Genomic DNA, 21,577 nt, shown 5'->3' with positions numbered 1-21,577 from the left:
CATAAAAACCTGGTCTTCCTATGGAGTGACAGTCCCATAGGTAAGACACAGTTCCAGGCACGAGCCTCCCTATGGAGTGACAGTCCCATTGGCAAGACACGGCACGAATACTGGCTCTTCCATGGCGTGACAATCCCATGGGTCGAACACAGTCCAGGTCATACACGGGTGGCACCAATCTAGCTCCCGTCCATACGACACCTTCCTGCTAACACACGGGTGGCACCAGTCTGGCTCCCGTCCATGTCAACAAAAATGCTGGCCTCTTCACATGAGACACCGGCCTGGCCTCAAGTGAACGAGACACAAAAACTCGAGATGGACCAAATGGTCGGCCAATTGGTGATAGGAAAAAATTCCATTGTGCTCGAACCTCCACCATGTGGAAAATTGGTAAGGCCTCCTAATGAATACCATTATAAATGATTCACCCTTGTGCAACTCCTAGCTCTAAAGAATACCATTATATATGATTCACCCTTGTGCAGCTCCTGGCTCTAAATTCCAAAGGACATCTGCCTTCAAGGTCTAAAGAGCCAGCTACCCTTGGGAAGCTCCTAGCTCCAAAGTACAAAGGACAAAAGAAAGTGATGTGACCAATGCCCTAGGATGTCCTCTGAATCCCATGCCCCATGTCCCCGGGAGCCACCTCATACACAATGGGGTCTTCGAAGCCTAAAGAGCCAGCTCAACCTAATAGCTTGTTCTCCACGCATTGAAGTCTCCCATGAGAAGAATGTCCCCTAGTTTGGAAAACTCATATTGTATTAACATCTACCAAGGACCCAAAGGATCTATGAGACCAAAAGGTAATACATGTAATCCATGAGTAGATTGAATGTCCAAAAACCTGTAAAAGAAAAAGAAAAAAACCTATCTACCAAAAAAAACAGGGCATGTGTACTATGAGAGCCTTGTATATACAACATGTGCGTGCATGCGTGTGCACGTGTGTGTGTGCGCGCGCGCGCGCGTGTGTGTGTGTGTGAGAGAGAGAGGGAGAGGGAGAGAGAGAGAGATCATCCTTGAAGGCGATAACACCACATCAACCTTGAAAGGTCACATCCCATTCTAAAACCAAGAAATTAAAATAAGATCATGCGAGTTGACTATTTGCTGCACATAGCCTTAAGCAAAAGCGTTATTTTAAGGTCAAGCTCTAGTTCTCATGGAAGTATTCTGGGTTTGAAACAATCTCTAATGATTCATAATAGCTTGCTTGTAAAGTCCCCCCACCGGCCAAGGTAGCTAGGGAGAGATTCTGGCGGCTATGGATATGGGAGAGCCGACCTCTCACGCACCTTCAATGGGACCCAAGAGAGTGGACTTGGCATGATCCTGCTGATCGGGAGGAGACTCTGGATGCCCCCTTTTTTTGCATATACAGCACCACTAGGCCGCAGGATCCAGATGCCAGAGATTGATGGCACCCTAGCAACAACAGTACATTGGCCAACGTTTCCTCTCAGATTTTTGGAAGAGGATCTGGGACAGTTTTCAACCTAGAAAGATCACCCTCTTTCTTTGGATGATGGCAAACAGGGCATTTGGCACATGGTTGACAGTTGGAGGTCGGCCAGCAACTTGCCCGAGGTGCGTTGCCCGAGGTGCGGCCACCCTCAAGAGTCTCAGCAGGATTGCGCGAAGACTCGGCAGGTTTGGCTGAGGATTCTTTGCATATTCACAATGGACAAGGCCTCAATCCAGATCATTACATGAGCCACTGTCGCTTGGGCCACAGAGACTGAGGTGGTCGAGGCTTATGAGGAGGATGGTGGGGGGCTAGCCCTTCAAGTCTCTCACCTCCGCATTTCAGCAATACCAATCACAGTCCCATCTACTAACCACTCGAGACTGGGCTCATGCCAAAGATGGGAGATTTGCATTAGCATTGTAGCTTGGCACATATGGCAAGCTAGATGCAGCCAAGCCATCGAGGGCACCCACACTCCACCTGCAGAGTCCATCAGGAGCATTTGGCTCGACATCATCCATACCCTCCGCGATCAGTGGGGAAAGCTGCACGGTGGCTCTGACCACATGTAGAAGCAGTGGGAATCTTTCTTGAGGCTATGGCAGCCCCCAACCCTTTTCTCTCTAATAGAGGTAGTGACCCCACTTGGCATTACATACCACATGTGGTTGTTCCCACCTTCCCCCCCACCCCCCATATGAGATAGCCTTCTCCTCATAGAGCGGCCAGTCGGAGGAGAAGTGTCTCTTTCCCCTCTTTTGATTATTTCATCCCCGCCCTATACATGAGGCGAGTTTGTATCTAGCCCTTCGAGGTTGTATTTAGCTCTTCGTGGTTGGTTTTCACTAACTAATAGAACAATTGTTTTCCCGAAAAAAAAAGTCCTCACTAGCCCATGCCCAAGGATTATCTAACATAGAACCGCTGTGGATCAAGTTAGAGAACATACCTGAGAAACCATAGCAAGGTTTCCATAGACTTGAACGTCAAACTCATCTCGTGACCACAATAGTTTGTTGCTAGCAACCCCCCACACAACTGTAGGTTCAGTACCTCGAACCACCCCCAAGCCTAAGGTCAGACATGCGAGTCACCGATGACTTCCAACATGGCGTCCCATACCATCAAGCCGTAGCCACCCACTACCAGCTCCATGGCCAACAGATCCTACATGCTCCTTTGGTAACCCCAAGCTACTACGTGGCTACTTAATCTCTTGTGTCTAATAAGTGAGCCTAAGTCACTTATATAGTAATAACCTCGCTATAAGTAGCTTGATTTTATTAGTAAAGTTTTCTTGCTTTATTTAGAATCTTTTAGCCATTATTAGCCCCTAGTTATTGTTATTAGCCCGTGGCTATTGTTTCCAATCGCATGGCCAATCTAGACCTGTTCTTGCTAACACTCTTAGCCTACATGACACATGTGAACCCTCCAGGTTCCCACACCCTTGGCTAAGCCCTAATCATTGCACGACCAATCTAGACCTATTCTTGCTAACACTCTTAGCTTGCATGTGAACCCTCCAGGTTCCCACAAGGCCCTAACCCTAATTCTTGATTAACCCTACCCTAACCTTGGATTAGTCCACGTGTTCCCTGCCCTAGCCCCCTAGGCCAGTCACGACGTAACGTTGCCCTCTCTAAGCACTACCCATTTTTTGCATGGCAAGTTTCGCTTCTTTATTACTGAACTCCATTGGAGTGAGCTCTTTGGATATACAGATCGTAGTGCCCTTTATTTTCTTGAAAAGCCTAAGCACTATAGTGTTCACTTCCCTCGTTTCAAAAGTGATTATTGCATGTCCGTTGAGGTTCAAAACATTGCTAGTCATCTTCGATGTCCTATTGATTTGTAGTGTAATTTGAATGTCCCTGAAAATGTGCAAGCCCAATGAGGCGTGCCGTAACAAACTCAACCACATATCCAAGAGACAAAAACATAGAGAGAGGAGAAGAGAGAATGGGTTAGGGAACCTTGCACAGTACACCACATTGAACAGGCCCCGCTCCCTTTCAGGAATTTATTCAGGAACAATCCACGGGCACACTGGCCACGATCAATACAACAATGAATACAAAAGCAAACAAATATGCCGATGTAGAAACCCAAGTCGATGTTGATGTCGAGGTGCCGAGAACACCACGGGGATGACCCACAAGAATCTCTCACCGGGCTAGTACCAGATCCAATATCCAAATCCAAGTCCACACCATGCCTTCCGATGCTTGTGACGACTACTATTGCTCCAAAGCCTATGTTTTATCTGCGGCAAATCAAGGATTAGCCTAGGATTAGCCTCGCCCACATGCATGCACATGACACTGAGTCCTGTAGGTGTCAGCTAGAGGGTACACTCTCGATTGATTTTCACAGCTAATGCTTCCCTATTTTTTCATTCATAAAGTTAAACGTTTACCCATCCTTGAACTCCATGGAAGATCCCTAACTTGGTTTTGCATAGCTCGATGCCCTCGACCCTATGGCCCCCGCCCACGCTCGTGTCACCACACAAGGATCAAAGCCATCATTTCCCACCACCACAAGACTTTCTTGCGTCTCACGCTGTCCTGTGACAGTATGCTTTCTAGGTCTTAGGAAGGAATACCCTCCGCTCCTCTCGTTGATAGGTGGTGCTATCAGAAGAAGAGTGATGGAATCCCCCCCTCCACCGTCACTTTAGTTCTTGCACGGAGAGCCGGGATTCCATCCCTTCATATTTGCATTGCCTCCCCAGAGTCAATGCCTCACTCCATTATGCTCCCTAGTCTACGAGGGGACCCTATTTTGCAAGGTTGAGTACTCTAGCCTCTCAAGCCAATGTTTCATCTGCAAGCAAATGCACTAGAGGTTGTCCCCGTCGGTAATCCAGGCAACAGCCTCAAGTTTGTTAGCCTTTGGCCTCCAGGAAGTTCTGGTGTGAACAATCTTATACACGGGCACTTTTTGCCCTGTGGTGGCAAGGATTTTTTCCCTATATGAACACACTCTAGTGTTTTGGGCACGTCAGCCCTAGGACTACAAGGAGCTTGTTATCATTGTATCGAGTACTTCCAACTATCACATCTCCTCTCTCGCTCTCTAAGCTCGATACGACTACGTGTGACTGTGTGCTTGTATGTCTCTGTGTGTGTGTGCAGAGCATCTACTCCCTCATCCAACATTGGTATCAGAGCCTAGTTTCAGAGCTTGGTTTCAGAGCCAATAGCTCCACGCCATTATGCTCTGAAGCGGCAAAGCACATGGTACAATCATATCATTACTTTACGCCGTTGTACATCTTGGGTAAGCTCTCGCACTACTCATAGATCTAGGGTTTCTACCTCCTCCTGCACATTGCTGGTGTTATTAGTTGTCGCCGCCATACATCCTGGGTACACTCTCGCATCTCGCACTTTACACAGTTTTAGGGCTTCTTTCTTCTCTGTACATTGGTGTCATACATTTATGCTGCCATACATTCTGAGCATGCCCTCACACTACACTCAGCTCAAGTAAGAAGCTTTCAACATTAGACTTCCGCATCCGCCAATTCCTGTTGGTTTTGTTGTGCTGCTGCTATTTTAGTTCCGGCTCTCAACTTTCGACATTGGACTTCTACATCCGTTGGTTTTGCCTGACAACCATACAGTTGCGTCCATCAATTTCGCCCAATCAGCCACTCAACGTTTGGCTTTTAGCTTTCAACATCGGACTATTGAGTCCATCAGTTTTGTCCAGTTAGCCATTCAGTTGTACCATTCAACGTTTGGCTTCCACATTCAACTTTCAGCTTCAGCATTTAAACATTTAGCATTCCGCTTCAGCTTTCCGCATTCAACAATCAGCGCTCAGCCTTCAGCTTTCTGCATTCAATAGTCGGCGCTCAACCTTCAGCTTTCCGCATTCAGCAGTCAGCTTTCCGCATTCAACGGTCAGCTTTCAACGTTAAAGCTTTCTGCATTCAGTATTCGGCTTCCACTTCGGCATTCTACGTTCGACATTCCGCCTATGGCCTTCAACGTTCAGCATTTGGGTTGTCACCATTTGGTCCATCTCCATTTCTGGAGCCACCTCTATGGAACTGTCACTCCATAGAGCGGCCAGATTTGTATAATGTTCACATGGGGCCAAGCCAATGTCCCATGTGAAAGGGCCAGTTTTATGGTGTCACATGGACGGGAACCAGATCAGTGCCACCCGTGTGTGACCAATGCTGCGTCACATGGACGAGAACCAGTTTCGTGCCACCCGTGTGTGATTTGTTTCGTGCTGTATGGACGGGAACCTGTTGGTGCCACCCGTGTATGGCCAGGATGGTGTCTTACCTATTAGATTGTCACTCCATAGGAAGACCAAGACATATTTATTTATATCTGTTGCGCCAGTTTTGTGCCCGACAGGAACCTCTTGTACAAGTTTCATGAAAGGGAGATTTCGTCCATTATTTGTGCACATGCATTTATGCCTGCATGCATAAATTTATTTTTGCATGACTTATTTGCGTGTGTGCCTATTATGCCGTGCCAGTACACTTGACGAGGACGCCCCCAGTGTGCCGTAGAGTGCTGTTTGTTGACTTGGTGGTGTGGCGTGTGAACAGGTGGTAAGTATTTTCATTTTGGCCTTTTTAAAAGGTAAAATCCATAAACTAGAGTAAACCTTAATATTTATAAGGTATTGTGTTCACACCCATTTTAAATAGGGACTGGACATTTGCTTATGAGGGGGGAGGCGGGGGGGAGCAAAGTAATAAATTGATTGAAGGTTTTATAATCTTTTTAAAAAACGCCTTGCATGGGACTCTTTTGCGAAATACCCACGTGTGGGATTGGTGGCTCTTCTTGCCTTCTTCATGCCTAGCTGTACCCGCCTCCTTCACGCCTGGCTGAACCCGCCTGTAGTACTTGGCGAACCTGCTGCCCAACTGTACCTGGCTGTGCCTGCCTGTAGTACTTGGTGTACCTATTGCCCAGCTGTACCTGGCTGTACGAAATACAAAAAGTATTGGGGAGGGAGGGCCTTTCTGGCCCCAATGTTGGTGTCATTTGTATTTTCAGTATTTCCAGTATTAGTGTTGCTGATGTTGTTTCCATTGTTTAATAATGGTTAAATTAAGTGTTCTAAATATGTGTATATTGTCTTCCGATCTGTAGGCCCCCTGTAGGGAGCGGTCACATGGGTTGTAGATTCAGTGTCAACCGCTTCTGCTTGCAGATTTTGATCTACACATTAGATTCTACGTCAGTTGCTTCCACTTGCAGATTCTGACCTATAGAATCCGCATCAACCCATTTCGTGTCAACAGATTCTTACATGCTGATTCCACGTCAGTTGATTCCACCCTAACATGTCGATTCCGAGTCGCTGCATCTTTTGACCTGTAGATTGCTCGTTCAGGTACTCTGAGTCACATTCAGCTACTGCCTGTGTCAGATTGTAACTTGGTTGAACACAATGCTAATCAACACACTTAAATACACTAAGATTTGATGGACACTTGCTCAAAAATACAAGAAGTAAATTGCTAAATTGACAAGAGACACACAATGAGCCGGAACGGCCGACCCCTCCCTCAAATAAAGTATATTGATCTTGGGAGAATCAAGTACATAGTGTCATGGGCATTTCTGACCAGATTTCCATACCAATGCATATGAATACAGTATTGCAAACAAGTGGTTGTCGATGTAGACTTGCAACCCACACTACCCTCTCAAGTACCCATGTTTCCTACCATCTGCTCTCTATTGTTCCACCAACACATGGTAGCAACAATCTGCAAGACAACACGTAGGACAAGAGAACACAACACAGGGTATGTGATCTTGTAATCCGGTTCCTCCCTCCTGCCACTTACTCCCATATTTAAGCATAAAAGCTTACCAATAGCAAGTAGAGTCGATGACAGCGGAAGTCTTCGCGATGGAAGTCCTTGGAGTGTTGAGATCTTTGATTTGTCACCTTTCTTCGCCGACAAAAGTCTTCAGGAGGATGAAGGGAACCTTGGGAAAGCTTCCCCTATGGTTCAACTTGAGAAAGGAAGGCTGAAATTAGGGTTTTCAGCAAAAATGAGAGTTGGTTTGCTGAATTTCAATCATTGAGAGTGAGTAGGAGAGTGATTAGCACTTGGAAACGCTCTTGGAAGCTTGGAAAACACCCTAGCAAGTTGGGTATGGCTATGGAGAGCTTGGAAATGGAGAGAAATGGTGGAAAAACAAAGTTTTCAGCCTCCAAAAATCTACATGAAGAGAAAACACGAATTTTCTCTTAATAAGTAAGTGAATTGGGGTCCAATCAGGTGAAGGGACATGGGGAGATGCCCATTTACAAGTAAAAGGGGAGGATCAGGACCTGTCACATGCCACATAACCATGTCAGCAGACAGTTTCACACCCATGGTTCGCGAGCAGGCGTCCCCTTACCCGAAACTACACATTGGTCAAGCAAGCATAAAAACAGCATGCAATTTCAATTGCAAGCAAGCACATAAAGATGCTATGTAATGCAGCATTGGTATGGACAATCCCTGTTCATGAGACTATACCAAAATAGACGTGCTCCAGGCAAGTACACGAGGTACCAGACCCAATGGAACACCCATCCACCAAGCATTTTCGAGCATGTACACGGAGGCACAAGTCCCAACGGAAAGCCAAGTCTAGAGTATCATGCCTCAACAATGAGAGAATAGCTGAATTTATAGTTCTTACCCAAAAGCACTTGAGAAAAGCGCTTTAAAACTCACTTATAGTCCAAAAAACATCTTTTTAATAATAAAAGCTCCTCTTTTTAGTATTTAAAAAACTTTTAATCTTTTGCTTTCCAAAAGCTAGTCGCATCATTCCAAGCTTGTAAGGTGACCTTGGACTGCTATCTTGCGTCATTGCCACGCCACCACCGCCATGTCACCATCGTCACGTCACTTTTTTAAAAAACTTTTTTGTTTTGCGCATTGCGTTTTTGCATTTTAGCAACTTGTATTTTGATTATCGGTGACATCCCCCCAACATATTTAATAGTTGTCCTCAGCTGTTAACAGGATCACTCGTTCCAATAGTGGATCCGCCTAACATGCTAGCTGCAGATGCGGAACTAGTAGGCCTTGTGTCAGCACGAACGGAACCATCAGGCCTTAATTCAACAGATACATATGCCCACAAATTCTTTGCCACTAGTACATGTTCCATCATATATATGCCTACACAGGATAGTTGGTTTCATCCAACTTGTCGTCACTGGACAACAGGCCAAACAAGTCATTGGTGTTTACAGACATTTTACACAGCAGATTAATGCGCAAATTGAAGTATATCTGTGTCACCATTTGGCCACCCAATTGGTCCACCCGTGCTTTCTTATCATGTATGTACATTGGATTGGTGTCCATGGCAGTTGTTCATGCCGGGGATTGATGCCACTCATGTGTAAAAAGATAAGAGAGATCTCTAGCTCTAAGAACTTGTACTCAAGACTCCTCCAAGGGGTTTTTATCTAATATAACTCGGAGGGGGGAGAGGGGTCGACCCAAGGCTATTCCAACCCCTAGTGTGGGGTCTTCTCTCTCTACTCTCTCACTTTTGTTTGTTTTCATATTTTCGTAAGGTTTTACATGTGAAGTTGTTTTTTTCTTGAAGATAAGCTAAGTACCCGTGTCACAGCCCTTACGAAGGCATGTTTTTGAACCTCCCAGATTTCTTGATTTTTGGAGAGCATTTTTGACAGCATATTTTTCCAAAAGATTTGCCAATTTGAAGTGTTTTTTCGTACAAAATCAGGTTGTCTTGAAAGTCTGGTATCTTTTCTCCCTGGTGATCCCACACATGTACTTTTCCATAAAAACTACAATTGGCAATGTCATACTTGCAAAAGCAAGAGTTCATGGAACAATGTGTTCTCCACAATGGCCAAGCATTGTCAAAATGGCTTTCACAATGTCCGAGCTTTTACTTTGACGAGTACCACATGATCAATCTAAATTATTCTCGTAAAGATTTGCAGGCATTCTCTTATCATGTCTAGATGGAGGTAGCCAATGCTCGTAGCATACAATGGGTGGTATAGCAAAACCCTCAAGTGTGGGCTGAGAAGTTAAAGACATGCTCATCCCCTTCTCTGACTACACCATGAAACACAGACATGGCAGCCTCCCCATATTTAGGAGCCCCCCTATCCTGCCCACACAACCCTACCATCTATGTGAAACTTGAAACATAAAATTCTACACTTTGGGATGAGTAACTTAGAAACTTGAAACATGAAATTCCACAATTTGAGATGAGTAACTTACATTTGTTTCCCTTTGCACATTATCACCTCCACCGTGAGGTCTGTAGGTTTGTTCTTGAGTAAACATCAAATCATTCACCAAGGTGTGATGTTCCACCTCTTTTCCTCGTAAAATGATTCGAAATCCGTGTGGCAGCCGTAGGTATAGGATAGATGCGTAACTCTGTTGAGCCACAAACAGTCATGTAACAAAAGAAAAAGTTGTTCTGCAGCACTGCGGCACACAAAAACAAGAGAATGCTGAAGAACATTAAAAGTTGCACACTGCAAAGCAACCTACCCGTAAAGAGTGTCTGTATGTGAGGTAATGTCTTGAGTTTGGGAAACGTGCTGCCATCGAGATTTTCTTCTCATCTCGATTTGCTCCTCGAACTTGTATGTCCTGATATTAAAGACTAGTAAGATTGTTGCACGAAACAGGTAACTAACTGCTATCATTCACTACCATTTGACCCTCGCATCTCAATGAAGAATCCTATTTACCCTGAAGAAGACAAGTGAAAAATCCATAAATAAATCACACCTACATAAGGATCTGATTCAAAATCTAGCTCAAGTTGTCCCTGGTCATCCTCCCAAAGGTTATACAGAATAATCTTTGTGCCTTGATGCTTCATTCCACGGAACTGCAAGAATCAAGGAATCCCCCAAAATGAAACTATGAGAGGCATTATCAACTGGAAAAACGAAGCTACAGACAACAATGTATACAAGATACCAACCATACTAATAGAAAAGTATATGGCAAGGAAAGGTGGTGCTAAAAGTTTAGATCTTAATGGAAGAAGTATTTTATCATGAACACTTCAAATTCTGTTAAGTCTAACAAACCTGATCTAGCAAATCTGCTTCTGTGCTGTATGGTGACCACTTCGTGATTGTGTCCAGATTGCAGTTCCAATCATCCACAGTACTTCTTACAAGCTTCCGCAAACCAAAGGGCTCAATTTCATAGTCAATCTGAAAAAGAGCCAGTCTTGAATGTAGGTTTTGAATACCGTCAGACTGAAATTTAGTTTTGCAAGTCCAATCCAAGAATCTTACCATGGGCACAATTATGTCTTCCTGCCTGGTATCGCGGAGAAAAGAATACGAAAGCATGCCTATGCTTTGAGTAGGACTGCGAAATATAAAGAGCAGTGTTGCAATCTATAGGAAACAGAGCAAACAAGCCAATGAGGTGGTAGCTCAAGTGGTGAAGTGTTTGTCTTGGGACCGGGAGGTCCTGAGTTCAAACCCCCACTAGGTGCTCCCTCTCAGTAGCATCACCTACGTGCAGAAAAAAGCGCCTATGGGCGGCGAAAAAACGGTAACTATAGGAGGATCTTGGGCCTAAGGCCAGTCGGGAAAAAAAAAAAAAAAGGAAAACAAAGCAAACAATCTAAAATACATTCTTTGCAAATGTTCTTACCTACACCCTTTCCCTGCAGGGAAACGTGAGAAAACAACAACATCAGATCCGAGGCGCATGGTGCTTGTCTTGAAACCATTCCCATCTGTTTAAGGAAACACACAAATCATTCGTGATAAAAAATGAGATAAACTGGCACAACTAGAGCTGTTGCAGAAATACAACAACTAAAACTTACACTGGCCAATTGTGTTTGCACTTTTGCTCTTAGCAGAGTACCCGAGTGACATGCATTGCCGCAAACAATCAGGGTTCATTCCACCTCCATCATCTACACAAAAATAACACTCACAAAAATTACCATAAGCAATTGTTGTTACATGATCTAGACAGAAAACAATGGGGAAAATATAGACAGCATAAAATTATGCTTTCTAGACCAGCGTCACCAACGAAACTTTTCAAGTCTGAAACGTTTCACCCTGAAACGCGGAGTTTCAACCCAAAACGTTTCACTTTGAAGGTTTCAGTGGGCGTTTCAATGAAACCTTGAAACGTTTCATGCGTTTCAGAGGTTTCATGTTACCATGTTCTAGACAAATCAAAAGTAAAACCCTCAGTTCCCCTCTAGATAATCTGACCTTTTTATTCTTTTGCATTAAATTAAAGAACTCTTTAACACTGAATGAATCACAACCAATCATTTAAAGAGCACTCTAGGAAATGCCAAATCTCCAATGTGCAAAAAATAATTTATGAAGCACAGCCAACCAAATCCATGCAGTATCTAAACTGTTTCATACATCAGTCTAGTCCCATGGCCCACTCAAAGCTTGATTCAGTTCTGGAGCTTTTAATATGGGCATCAAACACTTGCTACTTCAGGACAACAATAAATATTTCAGAAACATGCTTCCACTGCCATGTCTCTGTGTGTGGTCATTTACACATACAATAGCATCAGATCCATTTCACGAAAAATTGTCCACCCTTAAACTTCGTGACTCAAACAGTTTCTGACATCTACATATTGTGCCTCATTAGATAACTATGCTGTTCACCTAGGATGAAACTCTCCATACAGAGGACAGAGAGACATAGCCAAGATAACAGCAGGGGATCCGGTTGCTCTGTTCACAATAACAATAAAGGAGCAGAAAAATAAAACAAAGAGCAGCACCACGGGAACAAGGGCAATTACATACAGGAGAGCAAGCCTCATGAGAACAAGGGCAATTACAACGGGAGAGAAAGCGGCCGCCCTTCAAAAATAGCTCACTGATGCTAGGTTACCAGCAGTAGTGATATGCAGCCCAGGCTTGGCAGTTTTCAGCCCTGCAGCAGGTTTTCACAGTTGTATTTCCATGGCAAACACAACCATATTCTTCCAATCTCACCGTAAATCTCTGCCAGACCTTCACTCCTAGATTGCTTAGCCTCCGCCCTTCCTCAGCCTCCTAGCAAAGTGCAGCAGTGCAATTTCAACATCAAAGAAGTGAGTGTCAACCCAGCAATAGCCTCTAAGCTGCCATACTAAAGCTTGGAAATGCTCCTGCGTGCAACATTGGAGATCCATGTGGCATTGTGACACCTGCCATGGTTACATGCCCATGTACCAAGCTAGCCTTCTTGCCACCAACCATCAATATCTTTGAGCAGATGGAACTTTGCATGGTTTCCTTTTTGCTCGTTTCTTAGAGCTTGCCATTAACTAAAAGCTATAGCAAATAAGCATAGGAAAGTTTAAGAAGATGAAGAAAGCAGTGAAGCACTCACCTTCAATAAGCAGCATAGGTCCACCATCTTGTGGATTCCGAACCATATCCACGTTCACAAAAGTGGCACCATTACTGACCTGGTTCACATCCATGTATCCTGACTTACTCAAGGATGGATTATGCAAATACCCCAATACATTTTGGAAAATAAACGAATGTACTCGCCTCATCCAAAGCATTGTCTAAAAGCTCAGCAATAGCTGGAAAACAAAGATACACATTAACCAGTTACCAAAGAAACACAAAACACTTTCTTTCAACAAGATTCGTATACCACTATAGTAACTTTTAGTTAAGAAGACACGTACCACCAAGTGCCCACTTGTGACTAGTGGCATTTGAGTGAAGAAACTTAGGATGGACACGTACATGGTCAATGCCACCTGTAAATTACAAAAAAAACACAACTAAATTTTCAATAAAACATAGCCTGCATGAAACATGAAGGCAACTGTTAAGATAAACTTACAAATTAGTAGAAAAAAGAAGCTAAAAGATTTGGTTGAATAGAAAGACAACTATGTTGCACTACTTCCAGATCACTGGTTGCTAGGGGCAAGAGGAAGAAAGGGAGAGCTTCCAGATCACTGGTTGCTAGGGGGAAGATAAAAAGGGGAGAGCTACCATAAGTGCTGCATAAACAGATGAAGCCGTACTACATACAATATTCTACATGTATGCTGATCCTTAGTGGAGCCAAGCTTGATTGTTGATTGAGAAACATTCCTGCTATGACTCCAAGGTGATAAAATCCCACAACCTTTTTCTCTCTCCTTTCCTTCCCTCTCCTTCCCTCCTCCCGGTTGGGTAAAACGGCGCCGCCGCCTCAGCCACGTGGTAGATGCACTAGTATTAATCCTATATGTGCTAGTTTGGATCTCACATGGAGAGAGAAAATCTGGAAGGATTGGTATCCACGTGCACATTTTCGGGTATAGCACGCCCTTGTGGGTGACTAGGTGGGAGGGGCTCCCAACCCCTCCACGGCCTCCATGGTATCAAAGCCAGGTATGGGGTGTTTGCTCGAGCCTGTTGTCATGTGCTTCAATCCCATTGGAAGTCTTGCACCCCTTGTGAAACTCGCAGTGCTCGGGGCAGTAGGGCCTTTGACACACTTGTTGATACCATCAATGCATATTAAAACATTTATCAATAAGCAAGCTTATTTCATTCCAGTAAAGAAGATCATCAAGGCAGACCACATGGCAAGAATTTTTTCTAGCACCGGTGTTCAAACATCATGGAATGCCCAAGTCTATCATTGGTGATTGAGATCCCATGACCATGAGTATCTACCAGAGAGGACAAACGCAAGGTCACTTTAGGGGTGAAAACCATGAGGGCAAGATGCTCCCCAAAGCCAGGCACAAGAGAAGAGGACGACACTCCACATGAAGAACCTTGTCTCAAGAGCCAGAGAGAGAAACACAAGGCCACCTTCTAGGCTTGGAATGACGCCACTAGCTTTTGAAAAGCAAAAGATTAAAAGCTTTCTAAATGCTAAAACGAGAAGAGCTTTTATTATTAAAAAGATGCTTTTTGAGCTATAAGTGAGTTTTAAAGAGCTTTTCTCGAGTGCTTGTGGACAAGGACTATAAGGTCAGCTTTCCTCTCATTGTTGAGACATATAAAAAGACAAGAGAGCTCTCTAGCTCTAAGAACTTGTACTCAAGACTCCTCCAAGGGGTTTTATCCAATATAACTGTCAGCCCAAGGCTATTCCGATTTTGTTTCAGATTTTCTCATGGTTTTACGCGTGAAGAAGTTGTTTTCTTGAAGATAAGCTAAGTACCCATGCCACAGCCCCTTCAATGTCCAAGGACATGGCAAGATGGTTTGGATATATGTAAGGTTCTTTTGGGCAGTGCCCATGAGCAATCTCTGGGCATCCACAATCTTGTATAAGAAGCAGACTCCTATCCCCACAAATCTATTGACTAAGACAAAAATGAGCTATGTGCAACCACAAACTTTTACCCACGTGATCGTCGGGTAGATTTCTTATCTGCTAGTTCATCCATGTTATGGGGGTCCCTCTTGCTCAACTTTACCAGTTGTGAACTTGCACAAAGGTTTTTCAAGCATCGTGCCTGACTAAACTACATAGCATCATGAGAACCTGGTCAGCTTTGAGGCAAAAAAATCATGACATGAACCCTTGAACAAGCCTTTTGCGCAAAAAAAACCTGCTGCTTGATTCCCCACAGTAAGCTCGTTCTCCAAAGGCACCCTTTTCTCATGAACTTTGCGGGGTCCATAGGAGACTAGCAATGCTGTTGCATAAGGAAAACTCCTGCTTGGATGTCCTTCCTGCCACATGAGTCGGTGACATGACCCTTGTACCCATAGTCTGCTATAACCCACTGAATTCCCTCACAATGAGCAAACTCTAAAAGGCTATAAGCCTGCAGTCCAGCACAAATGACACCACCCATGCTGCTTGTATGGCATCAGAATTACCAGAGACAATCCTTAAGACTGCCCTTTTTATCCTCCAACTCTACTGACAATGCGTGCTAACATACCACAAAGTCTAGACCGAAGATTCTTGTAAAGTCAGTATCGCTTGCATGATCTGTTGCCATATGGACACCTCAATGCTATTTAAAAAACACCTGCAAAGCTCTAGCAAATCAAATGGAGGTATTGATAGAGCATTGAGCAAGTTGGTTGCCATCCTTTCTCGGATGTGAATAGAGGGCCCAACTGTATACCCAACTTCCAATCTTGAAACACCTCTCAAGACTAAATGCAAAAGAATCTCAACTCGATTGATCAAACTAATTCGGATGCCTACACAAAAAAAACATACCTGGAAAAAATGATCCATACGTCTGCTGCCTGTACTTCTAAATGTCTGATCCTGTCTTCTTTTCTGCTAACATTAACGCGAGGTAAACACTGCACATAAATCATGCTATATCTCATACTCAAAATAAAAGATACATCTCCTTGGATCAACCTCTGAAGAAATTGAAGAAACTCTGCAGCCACTCAGAGAGATGTAACCATTTTTACATAGACAAAGAGCTGGTATATCTGTGATTCTTGAAACAATGAAATCAAACTGAAGAAAAATATCTAGCCAGTCTATGCAGCTCCAGCTCGGCCTGCCAGCTTCCAGGAGACACCACCAGAAGCACGGGTGCTGCAGGGTTTCCAGGTGGGGCTCCATCTCCAGACAAGCTTCCCCCCTCTAAAACCAGATCAGGGGAGGACGACTGAACTAAGGTTCCTCTCCAGACTACATAGTGCCACCCCTACACAATTCCACCGTGACCAGGCACCTATCAGAAAACATGTCGACTTCCCTTCACCTCAAGAGAATTGTGCCCCCAACACTCCCCTGCATTCGAGCAAGAGCCAGCTCACGACCACCACCAGGCTCTGATGCCATAATGGAGTGAAATTTATTGGCAGTCCATGCAGCTTCGGCACAGCCAGTGCGCTCCCAGGAGACGTACTGGCATTGCAGTGTTTGCAGTCTGGCAGGCTCACATCTCCCGACAAACTGCCCCCTGGGGGGAGATGGCTGATGAACTAAGGTTCCGCTCTGGCCTTTATAGCGCCACCCCTACATGACTCCACCATAAGGGGATAACCAGGTGCATATCGGGCCACATGACAGCCCCCCTCCACCTCATAAGAAATGCACCCCCAACAGCAACAACTCCATGAGCCACTAGGAATAAGCTGCTGTTAACTAATTTGACTCTCTACTCTCTTGTCTACTGCTGTCCAAGGCTCTCCTACAGGAAACTCCCTTTGCGACCTTCAAGTACACCTAACCATGACATAGAAGTGAAGACCATTCCCTTTTTCTGATATTTGAACCTTGCAGCCTTAAGCTGACTGAGAAACGTGGTTCCATCCAATTCCCCCTCCCTTTAAAAACCACTGCAACACAATTCCCATTGGTTAACTGCTATCCGAATTCAACTTTTAGCAACTTTTAAGCCTTTCAACCCAGCAATGCATTATCCAGTTCCAAGAACCAGACTATGCTAGTAGAGACACTTAGTTTAATAGTCGGCTAAGTGGAAAACTGTTATATGTCAACTAGTCTAGCTTGTAACGTGAGAGCTATTGGTCGCAAATGCTGATGATATTGTACGGCTTTCCTGTGAAACGAATAGGTGAGATGGTTTAGACCGACCGGGGAAACAAGATCGAGAGGAACTTTACTTTATGGATGCGGACACGAAACATGTTTAATGGACACGGATTGGTTTAAGCAGAAGGGTCCGGTCTTTCATCTCTTTAAATCCGCCTTTTCTTGCGGTATGTGTAGTGTCTACCCCCACAGAAGAATGATCTTTCGCTTCAAATTTCATGCAGCAGCTGAAAGCTTAAAGCTGAATTTCAGTTTTCTACAATTCTTCTTGACCGGTTGAATCTTTGTGGCTTCTTGACTAATGTGTTCAGGTTCTCAAAGTGAATTGATGTCCATGGCAGTGACACACCATAGAAAAGCATTTTGCTTTGATATTCCTGTTAAAATTACACAACATAGACAAGTCACTGCTCTGAAGATCCCCATTCTTAATGCATGGAAGAACTACCTGCTGCAATTAGAGCATCGCATACCAGTGCTTATTATAGCTAATAACCTGCTGCATTTTCATGATTGAACTGCATGACAAATTCTTAAGAAGTTACTGTTCTAACATCTATCAAATTATGTATGGTCCCATTGACCACCCATAGTATTGGCTAGGGTAAAGCAATTCTCAGCAAACACGTGCATTGCACGAGAGTCTACATTCTATGAGGACAATCATGGTGAAGTCTTTTCAGCCATTTTTCTACCTAGGGTACAGCTATGCTGAAAGCGTCACTATTCAACTAACACCACAGGCTCTGCATCAAACCATCTGGCACACGTCAAATAAGCCATAGCCGCAAGAAAGCGAGAAGACTGAATCATGTCAAGGCAGTTCCACTTAACAACTCTGCAGCATTGTTGGGGGTCTTATCTTATATCGGGGCCACGCGCAGGGCCGTCGCATAATAGGCCACCAATGCACATAGAAGAATGTTCACGGCAAAGAAACCTACTTTTATATTTACACAGAATATAATGCTATGGGGATAAATAAATACACAAGTGGTGAAGAAACCAATGGGAATTTCAAGCGCCCACCTCCGACGGAAGTTGTTGCCGATGAGAGGGGATCCCCTTCGTAGTCACCGGCTTTCCAGAACTGCCTGCACCCATGTTGGCTGCGTTGAGCTGAGACGGCGCGGAGGTGTGATAGCGGCGGGGGTAGCAGCAGCCGCGCGAGAGGCGGCCCGCAAGAGAGGATGTTGTCCTCGACGGGGAGAGGCTCCAAGAAATCCTCGGGTAGTTCCTCTTCGTCGGCGATGGGAGCTGCTGCTACGTCAAGAGGGGGGCCGTTATGATGCTGGGCAGCGACCACCAGGAGGCGACTGTCAAGCGGCGGCTGGAAGGCATCGAACTCGGGCTTGGGCTCGAGCTTGGGTTTCTTGGAAGGAGGGGGGGAAGGGGGGGGAGAGTCGGCGAGCAATATGTGCACAGGCGGCTGCTCCATCATTGTGCTGTGAGAGCGGGGGCGTGGGAGCGAGACTGAGGGAAGGCGTGAGGGGAGGGGGGGGGCTCCTGTGCTCTCTCCGTTGCCGCCAAAAGCAGTGCGTTCGTGTATACTAAATATAGCATGGGTAGGAGGGAGCTCCCCGATTGGCGTCATCCTGTAACGAGACCAAGAAAGTCGTTATACGATGCAACGCCCTCTCTCTCTCTCTCCTCTCTCCTCTCTCCTCTCTCTATCTCTCTCTCTCAAACGCACGCAGCCTTCATGCATGCAATTGCATGGCCAGCTTTTTTTTCCCTGTGGCACTCACTTCCATGCCTTCTTCTTATTATTCCTTTAGATTGATTAGCATGTACACATGTACATGTACTCCACGCACAGACATATCCTCTCAATAAATGCGCTTACCCCAATCATCGCCTCTCGTCTTTAGCGCCCGAATTTTTCTTATTTTCACCCCCCCTAAGATTTCCTCGAAGATTCTGTTTTACCCTCCAATCCTTGCCATTTAAGGAACCCTAGCTAAAAGTTGACACGTTCATAAATGACAGAGTCATGTACATTTAATTTTTTTGATAACAATTAAATTTTCATTAGCTAAAAGTTGACACGTTCATAAATGAAAGAGTCATGTACATTTAATTTTTTGATAACAATTAAATTTTCATTAATTCTCATTACCTACCAAATGTTGCCAATTATGAATTGGTGACAAATTTGCCACCTACCATTGTAGTGGCAAAAGATCTCCTTAATTAATAGTCCTTACTCAAAAACATCCTCTTATGAAGCTAGAGTTAAGTCTATTGATCATATATGCACAGCCCATAAATGCCCTCTTACACTCCATTAATAGAGAAAATTACAAGTTGGCCTAAATGTGGACATATGTAACTAGTTTCCTCCCTTCTTCTTAATATAAACAGCCTGTTTTTGAAGAAAAAAAATGTGGACATATAAGAGCTCGGACCCGTACTAACGGGGTTTGCAACTTGGGTGTATGGCCATGCCATCCGACAAGGTCTCCTCATATCCTACTTCTACCCCCTCCCAACAAACCATACAAGTCACTTAAAATATCTCTTTACAATAATAAACCGTTGTTCTCACTTAACATTACATGCACCTATCAGATGGTGCTACCTTCCTTCGTGGACATTCATTACGTGTGGCATAGTGATGGTTGCCACGTGGCACAATATGGTGTGATTATTGAAAATGATGCCTTATGAGTTTGGACTTTAATGTGCACCAAAATATTGAAAAAAGAAAAGGAAGAAATAGAATTATAGATGTACATTACAAAAACCATCTATATAGTACATCTATGGAAACTTCTTATAAGGAAATGGAGCATAGCCACTTGTCATTGCTCCATTCCTTTATTATCCATCCATGAGTATAGCATGGTTGGATTTTTTCAATATCATAATCGACATTTGTATGTTTATTACATTTGAACAGGTTTGGAGCAAATTTGGAAGAGTTTAGGGAGTAAGAGAAATAGGAATTGAGTGTTTGATAAGGTTATGAGGGGTTACAATTTGAACTTGCATGTGTGTTTATTAGCATTTACATGCACATCAACTTTAGTATAGAGAGGAGTATATTTGTAGAGTTCAAAAAGGAGTATCTTTGTAATAAAGAGGGTAGGGTGGAAAAAGGAGTATATTTATAATAAAGAGGGTAGGGTGGAAAAAGTAGTATATTTGTAATAAAGAGGGCAGGGTGGAAAAAGGAGTATATTTGTAATAAAGAGGGTAGGGTGGAAAAAGGAGTATATTTGTGTCGTTAAGAAACGACTATATTTGTAACGGTAAGAATTAAGGGTAGTAATAATAGGGTGTATAGACCATGGAAAACTTATTCAAGGTTAAATTTTATATATCAATACCTTGAAAAAAAGTATAACATAAAATTCTTCATGTGATTAATAATATAGCATATAAAATTATATCATTCTTATATATTACAATATATAAATTATATATAAAAATTATAATATATAATAGATATTGGTTTCTCAATAGGCCTACGTTGATTTTTTATATTGTAAATATATATATATATATATATATATATATATATATATATATATATAGAGAGAGAGAGAGAGAGAGAGAAGGCTTAGCTTGTTTGTTCACGTAATATGAGAGAGAGAGAAAGAAAGGAGGGGACAGCTAGGGGGGGGGAGGGGAGAGAGAGAGAGAGTTCAATTTGTAAGATATTGAAGAAAGGGTGTGATTTTTTGGTGAGCTTCCAAGAAAAAATGGTGAGATTTTTCACTTGTCCTTTTTTTCCCACCATGAGCAATATTTTGGAAGCTCACAATTTTAATGCTTATACATATCATATGTTACATAATGTCCACCCGGGGATGCCCGAACGTGCTAGTGAATTGGTATCATGGGTGACCCCGCATTAAATACTAGTTATCTAGTGTTATTGGTATAGCTTGAGACCATGCTTGATGGTTTGGGTGTATGTTGTTGAAGTGTAACAAGTCATGCCATGCTTGACGATTGTGTGTGGTCGAAGTGAGACAAGTGAACTATGCTAGACAATTGCACACAGTCAAAGCGTAACAAGTGGTAAGACACGCCATGCTAGATGATGTGTATAATGATACTCTCATTGAAGTGCAATAAGTGGTGAGTGTATGTTATGTTTTGTGCCTATGAACGTTTTATATTGGGGTTAGTTGTTGATAGCAATTAATTAAAGCAACTAATGTATTTACATCTATGAGATGGGTGATGTGTAGCCATATGTTGCACATGGAGGGTTTGTCTATATCATATCGGAATATTATTATTTTGTATGAGTTATTTTGTTAGCCATGTGCCAAATGATTGTACATATTATTTATGCATGCTTGTGCGTGGCATTGCTATATTACTTGCACATGTGTTAGAAGAGTTTTGGTTATTTTACACTTAGTGTGTAAACACGCTTTAGTGCTTGAGTTATATCTATAAAAGTGAAAAGCAAGCCCTATTTTGCACACACAACTGTTATTATCTCCTTGGGCTATATTTTGAATACAATTCTCAAAATACTCATATCATGAAAGTGGAAGCTGCATGTATGAGGGGGGAGATTGCGCCCAATAGTGTGTTGATGGTGATGTTTACTTTATCTCATATTTTTATGT

At 43.5% G+C, this 21,577-nt stretch overlaps 1 protein-coding gene across 1 annotated transcript in view; it reads right to left on the bottom strand.

Annotated features, from left to right (window-relative positions):
- Positions 1-18,423, bottom strand: part of LOC147619652 (protein MICRORCHIDIA 7-like) — a 60,440-nt gene extending 42,017 nt beyond the window's left edge. The window contains exons 1-11 of the mRNA XM_086773336.1: positions 18,015-18,423; positions 13,180-13,254; positions 13,037-13,071; positions 12,870-12,948; positions 11,332-11,424; positions 11,154-11,238; positions 10,787-10,862; positions 10,574-10,702; positions 10,270-10,368; positions 10,023-10,124; positions 9,744-9,905 (exon numbers count right to left, since the gene is read on the bottom strand). Coding sequence (XP_086629462.1) covers positions 9,744-9,905; positions 10,023-10,124; positions 10,270-10,368; positions 10,574-10,702; positions 10,787-10,862; positions 11,154-11,238; positions 11,332-11,424; positions 12,870-12,948; positions 13,037-13,071; positions 13,180-13,254; positions 18,015-18,423 — 1,344 coding nt within the window. The remainder of the gene's footprint in view (positions 1-9,743; positions 9,906-10,022; positions 10,125-10,269; positions 10,369-10,573; positions 10,703-10,786; positions 10,863-11,153; positions 11,239-11,331; positions 11,425-12,869; positions 12,949-13,036; positions 13,072-13,179; positions 13,255-18,014) is intronic.
- Between the last annotated feature and the right edge of the window lie 3,154 nt (positions 18,424-21,577).

Source organism: Cibotium barometz, chromosome 33 (genome assembly GCF_041138505.1).
Source record: "Cibotium barometz isolate CiBa-2024 chromosome 33, ASM4113850v1, whole genome shotgun sequence".
Lineage (NCBI taxonomy): Eukaryota > Viridiplantae > Streptophyta > Polypodiopsida > Cyatheales > Cibotiaceae > Cibotium > Cibotium barometz.
The sequence above is the reverse complement of the archived record's forward strand: the minus strand, read 5'-3'. Positions and strand labels throughout refer to the sequence as shown.